This window comes from Rhyacophila brunnea, unplaced genomic scaffold (assembly GCF_057557595.1).
Source record: "Rhyacophila brunnea isolate RB1 unplaced genomic scaffold, BYU_Rbru_1.0 scaffold_1, whole genome shotgun sequence".
Lineage (NCBI taxonomy): Eukaryota > Metazoa > Arthropoda > Insecta > Trichoptera > Rhyacophilidae > Rhyacophila > Rhyacophila brunnea.
In genome coordinates, this window is record NW_028232751.1 from 16074 (window position 1) to 23274 (window position 7201).

A 7201-nucleotide genomic window follows, 5' to 3' on the forward strand; every position below is an offset into this window, starting at 1 on the left:
AAACGAATAGTCATCGCGGTATCTCTAGATATAAGCGGCGCATTCGACAATGCCTGGTGGCCGATGCTGCTAAAGCAGCTCGCTGACAAAGACACACCGGCAAATCTCTATGCGCTGGTCCGCAGTTATCTTCGAAACCGAAAGGTTAACATAACACATGCAGGAGCAACAATGACTAAGCTGACGACGAAAGGATGCATCCAGGGATCTACATGCGGTCCGTCATTCTGGAACATCATATTGGACGATCTTTTAAAAATAGACTTCGGTCATGGCTGCAGGGTTCAAGCCTTCGCAGACGATGTTCTTCTTTTAGTAGAGGGACAAACTGTAAAGGGTGTAGAACTCTGCACTAATGAAGCTCTGAAGAAAGCAGCGGCCTGGGGAAGAAAAGCAAAACTGCACTTCTCGGAGGAAAAGACCAATGTGATGATAATGACAAGGAAAAAACTCACCGCTCTGCCGAAGATAAAAATGAATGGAGTTGCCTTGACGCCAGTAGAACACTTCAAAATCTTAGGTGTCACAATTGACAAAAACCTGAATTGGTCCCGCCACATCGACACCGTTGCAAAGTAGGCGGCTGGAATTGCTTCCAAATTGATGAGAGCCGCAAAACCTACATGGGGATGTTCTCCAAAGGTGATGCAGCAACTCTATCATGGAGTGATTGAGCCGATAGTCTTATACGCGGCGAACGTATGGGGCGAGGTAGTCAATAAGAAGACAAACAAGAAGAAACTGGACGCACTCCAAAGGCAGATGGCCATCAGAGCTTGCCGTGGCTACCGGACAGTCTCCCTGACATCAGCTCAGGCACTCACAGGATTCACTCCACTGGACCTCAAGATTAAAGAACGTATCGCGATCTCCAAAATCAAACGATCGGGAAAAACAAACTTCTTACCTTCGGATAGAAGATACCAAGGAGTTGAACGATTCTATGATCTCCCACATCCATCCACGCGTATGACACAAACTGTCCGCTACTGGGACCAAGACGTCCCAGACATAGAGGATGAGGAACTGAGAATCTTCACGGACGGTAGTTTCCTGGATGGAAAAGTAGGCGCAGCGATAGTTCCATGTGAAAAGGGTAAAGAATACCAGGCGAGAACACTCAAGTTAGCTGACTGTTGCTCGATATTCCAGGCGGAATTGACGGCAATGAATAGCGCCTTAGATTGGATCCTCAATAAACGAAAACCCTGGAAAATTGCAAGAATCCTCACGGATTGCAAGTCTGGGGCACAAAGCATAGCATCTGTATCGGTCAATCCTCTTGTCGCGGATGCCCAGCGAAAGCTGAGAGCGATAGGAGAGACTGGACTGACAGTGGAAATTTGCTGGATCAGAGCCCACGTAGGCCTAAGCGGAAATGAAAGAGCCGACGCCAAAGCAAAGGATGCTACGCGTAAAAAGACGGCACCGACGTACGACAAATTTCCACTAAGCTATGCGAAGAGAAAACTTAAGGAAAGTACCCTCGACACTTGGAACGACCGCTACAGAGACTCAAGTACGGTAAAGATTACAAAAATGTTTTTCCCGAACATCTTGGATGCCTTCAGATACCAGACTTTCTCTAAGCCGAGCTTCGAAACAACGCAGATCTTCACCGGCCACGGAGCCTTCAATGAATACCTTTGCAGATTCAAAGTGAGTCAAGCAGACGGCTGTCAGTGTGATGGTAACATCACGCAGGACGTCCCTCACATTTTGAGGGAATGCCCGATGTTTGATTTGCTGAGATACAAGCTCCAAATGGCGCTTAAATCTGCAAAGATAGATTTTCATGACATTTTCAGAAGCAGACAAGCAGCAGAGGAATTTGAAAGGTTTGTTGTTCAGATAGTTAGGCGACTAAAAGAGTTGAATAAAGGAGTAAGTATCACAGAGCAGGAATAGGAAAGATAGATAGAAGAACAAAAAGCCAACCATCATGCGATGGCTGGAAGGTCCCTTAAGTGTCTAATAAGCTTAAGTTCCGTCTTCTCTGACATAGGTTTCTATGGTTCCCTATGTCTCAAAAGCGAATGCGGAGAAGTTCCCAGCAAGGCCATAGCCAAAAGTCAAGCCGTTCCTCACACAAAAGCTAGCTCCAAGTAAAATCATTACCCTTCCAGATCCTAAACCTTGTACATAGCAAGCAAGGTACCCTTTATGTCATAAAAAAAAAAAAAACCTAACCTAACCTAACCTAAACTAACCTTATCCCACCTTTCTTTCCATTTTTGCATGGTCAGCTCCTTAGCGTCGACTTTTTTTTGACCGTTGTACACTGCTTGCCTTTCTTTGGCAAGCAGGTCTATGGGCGGGGTGGCAGTCAACACGAAGATGGCGTCCTCCGACACCGTGCGGTATGCCGAAGTGACTCTGAGTGCACTTCTTCTTTGCACCCTTGCCAGAGTAAGCCTCGTGCTCTCTATTTTCGTGGAATCGGCCCATATTGGGGCGCCGTATAGGAGAACGGAGTGGACCACTTCGGAGTAGAGTTTCCGTCTCTTTTGTTTTGGTCCACCGATATTGGGCATCAGCCTGGCAAGGTCTTCTGCAATTCTCGTTGCCTTGGACGCCACCTTTTCTGCGTGCTCTGCAAATCGCAGCTTGTCGTCGATCTGCACTCCGAGGTACCGTAATAATCTGGAGAACGGCACCTCGAAGCCGTCGACCTCAAGTTTTGGCGGCGCCAGCTTTCTGCGCCTTGTGAAAAAGACGGCTTCTGTTTTATGGACAGTGAGTTCGAGCCCTCTGCTGTCAAGCCATCTTCTGACTTTTCTTATAGTCTCCTCTGCAGCAAAGCGTAGTAGCTGGGTTGTTTTAGCTGTGACGAGGACGGCCACGTCATCGGCGAAGGCAACCAGAGTCGCTTCTTCGGGCAAGGGGATTTTAAGAAGGCCATCGTACATCACATTCCACAGAGCTGGCCCAAGGACTGAGCCCTGTGGAACACCCGCCGAAACGTTACGTTGGCACTTCTTGCCCGTGCACTCGTACTCGAGTACTCGCTCCGTGAAGTAGCTCTCGACGAGCCTGACGATGTGCACTGGTGCGCCGATTTCTACAAGCGCGTTGAGGGTTTGTCCCCAATTTGCCGTGTTGAAGGCGTTCTTGACGTCCAGTGCAATCAACACGACGTGCTTACTTGCCTTGACACTTCCTTGCCAGGCAAGTCGGATCGTCGCTACTACCTTCGCTATTGCATCGATGGTAGATCGACGAGGACGGAAACCGTGCTGGTTGTGTGACAGTCCTTTGTCTTCATCCTCCAATGACACCTGGAGTCGCTGAAGGATAAGTCTTTCTAGCAGCTTTCCGGCTCCATCGAGCATGCAGAGTGGTCGGTACGAAGATGGGCCAGGTGGCGTCCCATTGCCCTTTGGTATGAGAACTAGTTTTTCCCTCTTCCAGGGCGAAGCGAAAGTTCCTTCCAGCAGACATGTGTTAAAAACCGCCAGCAGCAGCTCAGGGTCAGTTAATGCGATTCGTTTGATAACCGCGTTTGGAATGCAGTCTGGTCCTGGTGCCTTTGCGGTTTTTATGCGCTTGGCAGCTATAAGCAGTTTTGCTTCGGAGAATGGGCTGATCACCTCGTCCATCGCAGCACAGGAACTTTCTCTGGGCTGGTGCTGTGGAAAAAGGGTGCTTATTACCGACTCCAAATTGCCCGGACCCTAGAGGTAGGGATCTACGACTGCAGTCCGGAGCCTCTATCTTACAATTTTGTAGGGCATGCCCCAGGGATCTTCATTGACTGAACTGCACAGCTCGGCCCAGCATCTTGCCTTGCTCTCTTTGATGGCTCTCCGTAGCGCCTTCCTGTGGTCTTGGTGATTCCGTTGGAGGTCGTCGTTGCTAGGTCTCCGTTGAGCCCGGCGTCTGGAGGAAAGGCATTCGCGGCGGAGCTCAGCAATGTCTTCGTTCCACCAGTAGACTGGCCGTCGCTGGTTTTGGCTGCTACGTCTGGGCATTGAAGCGTCACAACTGTGTTGCAGAAGGTCATTCAGAGCGCTGGTAATTTCCTCAGCACTAACACTCTGTGATTTGCTTAGCACCGCACTCCTTCTTTCAGCAACGGCCTCATCAAGTGCCGTCAGGCTGAGCTTTCGGACCCCCCAACCGGTATTTGCGAGATTCGGTTGGAGTCTGGTGAAGCACGCTTCTAGATCAAAACTGATATAGCGGTGATCGCTGTGAGAGTATGCGTCGAGGACTTGCCAATTTCTGATTCCCCCCACGACTGATTCGTCCGCAAACGTGGCATCAATGACCGAACCGTTACTGCCTCGGACAAAGGTGTGACGACTACCAATGTTAGCCGCATGTAAATGCAAGTGAGACACCATCTCAGAGAGCAAGACTCCTCTTCTGTCTGTTGTCGATGAGCCCCATTCTGGAGCTTTTGCATTGAAGTCTCCGGCAAGGATTACAGGTAGGCTTGACGTTTTCATGTCATCTTCGAGGCGTCTGAGGTCATTTGCAAAGGCGTCTATGGGAGAATTGGGAGAGAAATAGCAGCTGTAAAGTCTAAGCTTTTCTATCTCTACCCATGTCCAGCCGCCTCCGTTATCACAACCGACGCCTGTGATGCGTAAGTGAGTAGTCGGCACGTAGATTGCAGACCTCGAACCTGAGCCTGAGTACCACCGGTTTGGGGCATTGCGATGCTGCTCAGAAATTATCACGAGGTCTGCTCGCCGCTTCTCAGCTATCTGCGCCATCAGGTCCTGGGCAGCCTGGCAACCATTCAGGTTAATTTGGAGGACTCGGATCATTTTTTCTTTTTCTTGTCCTCCAATGCAGCTCTGAGGGCTGCGCAGTTTCTGCTCCCTGTCTGGTGATCGCAGCTCTTTTTGAGGTTGGCGCATTTCCTGCAATTGGGCTTGTTTGTGCAGGCGGCGGCTTTGTGTTCTTCCGTCCCGCAGCGATTGCACTCCTTGCTTCTGTCTTCAGGGCTTGTACAATCCGCTGCGAGGTGCCCAAATCCATGACATTTGAAACACCTTGGGAGGTGAGCCCGAGGTCGTAGTCGGCAGTTCACCCAGCCGATCCGTATTTTCCCTCCCTTGATAAGGTCTGCGGACGCATCTCTAGGTAGTCTGACGACCGCCAACTGGGTGCCACTAAAGGCAGGTCTAATGATGACTTTTGCATCCTTTGCCATTTGGGGGGACGCAGCCGTCAAAGCTTCCATCAGCTCGATGGTATCAGTTGCTCCGTCGATATCACGAATTTCGACAGCGACGCTGGGGGTAAGCTTTCTCACCTGAGCTCCTTCTCCCAGCGCCTTGGTGATCGCGTTTGCGAGCTCTTCGGTTTGGTTTGTGCCTCTTTTCATTTGCAGGAGCAAGTCTCCACTCCTAGTTTGTCGAATTCCTGCAACCTCGAGATTCGGGAGAACGACGTTCTTCCTGATGCGCCTGAGAGTCTCCGCGTAGGAGGCGTTGCCCTCAGCTTTGACTTCAATTGCGTCGTTTCTGGGTCCAGGAAGTTGTCTTGTCTTCTCTTTTCTTGGATTTTCTTCTTTCCCTTTCTGGGACTTTTCTTCTTTTCCGTTCTTGTTTTTAGAGTCTTCTTTTCCTTTTGGGCCATTTGGTGATTTCCTCTTTGGTATGGATTCGACCTAACCTAACCGACGGACCTAACCTTACCTAACCTAACCTAACCTAACCTTGGAGTTTGGAGTTCTAAAAATTTATACCTAGGTAAGGTTAGGTACAAAATTTTACATCTTCGAATTTTGAGTTCGTGTATTTTGGATCTTGGAGTTTGGAGCTAGATTAGGTAAGGTAATGTTAGGTTCAAGATTTTTGGATCTTGGAATTTTAAGTCTAAGCATTTTGGAGATCAAAAAATTTGGAGCTAGGTTAGGTTACGTTCAAGAATTTTGGATCTTGGAGTTTAGAGCTAGGTTAGGTTGAAAATATTTGGACCTTAGAATTTGGAGTTCAGGAATTTTGGAGTTCAACAAATTTTCATCTCTGCGTTTGGAGCTAGGTTAGTGACACGGCCACAAAATGTAGGCCATCAGCCGACATTTTCTTTTAATAAATTAGTGACGTCACAACTTTTCGATCCGACCTTAAATGTTGATTTTACTTGAAAATACGCGGCCTACCTCTAAACAAAGCTATATTAATTGTGTATTGAATCCCATAGTACAATCTGAGCTACTTATAGACCCTTAGAGTGAACTACGGATGACAACCGGTCTTATAAGGTGAAATGTAAGTAATTGAAATGTATAGGATTAAGGTTAAAAATAGATAATAAATTGTAAACGACTTATGGTATATCATTTGCTAAACATTGTAAATAAATGTCCATTTGTATTTAATCTGATTTTGAATTATATAAAAATAAATTTTATTTTTTCAAATTTGGTCTCGATCTAATTGCCGATACCAAAGCAAAATAACTTAAATAAATAAATTTTGATATCAAATATTGTCGTAATTAAAATTTAATTATTACGTTTTGTAAGTACTGATTACACACGCTCAATTTAAATAATAAACTAATATTTTGAATCGTAATAAAAAGGGTACCAATTTAAGTACCTACTTTTGTAAAAGTTAAATGAAGGAATTTCGAAAATGGAAATTCTGATAATGTAAGTCTAAGGACTCGGTTGCTTTCCTAATTTACAAATAAAAATTGTTCTTTCGATCTGTCAATTAACCCTGACAGATCAATATTAAATTACCCGAAATAGGTAATTTTCAAACTCAATAAATAAATACTTGTCATAGAAATTTAGACTGAAACTAATGTTACACCTTTAAGTTGAAGTGTTCTTTAAATGTAATTAAATAAATTTTAATTGTAATCCCTTCTGGCTGTCCGTAATTAGCCCGCAAAAGTTCTGCATAAAAGAAACGGACAAGTTTAATTTCTACCATTCTCTTTGCGAATACGTAGCCGATCGGTAGTTTTAATGATTCACGCTTCTGTTACGCTCTATTTTTAGCGAAAATATTTTCATTTTTCTATACCGCTAACCCGATAAACGAATTAATAGATATTTGGACAATCTATGTCAAAAGCACTATAAAGACTTTTACGAATGTTACCAAACTTGTACCACCTATAGGTATTAACTAATTGCTTATTTTTATTCTATTAAACGATCATAATTTTCCGGAAAAGCCGGGAAATGAACGGCTTTTCTGTGATTGGTCCAAGACTTTGACTCTTGGCT

The 7201-nt window shown here is 45.8% G+C and overlaps 1 protein-coding gene across 1 annotated transcript; it reads left to right on the top strand.

Annotated features, from left to right (window-relative positions):
- The first annotated feature begins 645 nt into the window (after nucleotides 1-645).
- On the top strand, nucleotides 646-1908 carry LOC147079323 (uncharacterized). Its single transcript, XM_085953599.1, has one exon. The coding sequence runs from the start codon at nucleotides 646-648 to the stop codon at nucleotides 1906-1908; it is 1263 nt and encodes a 420-aa protein (XP_085809725.1).
- Nucleotides 1909-7201: the final 5293 nt, after the last annotated feature.

Bases quoted from the DNA above. Each gene is read 5' to 3' on its own strand.
- LOC147079323 (XM_085953599.1), top strand. From the start codon at position 646: ATGCAGCAACTCTATCATGGAGTGATTGAGCCGATAGTCTTATACGCG.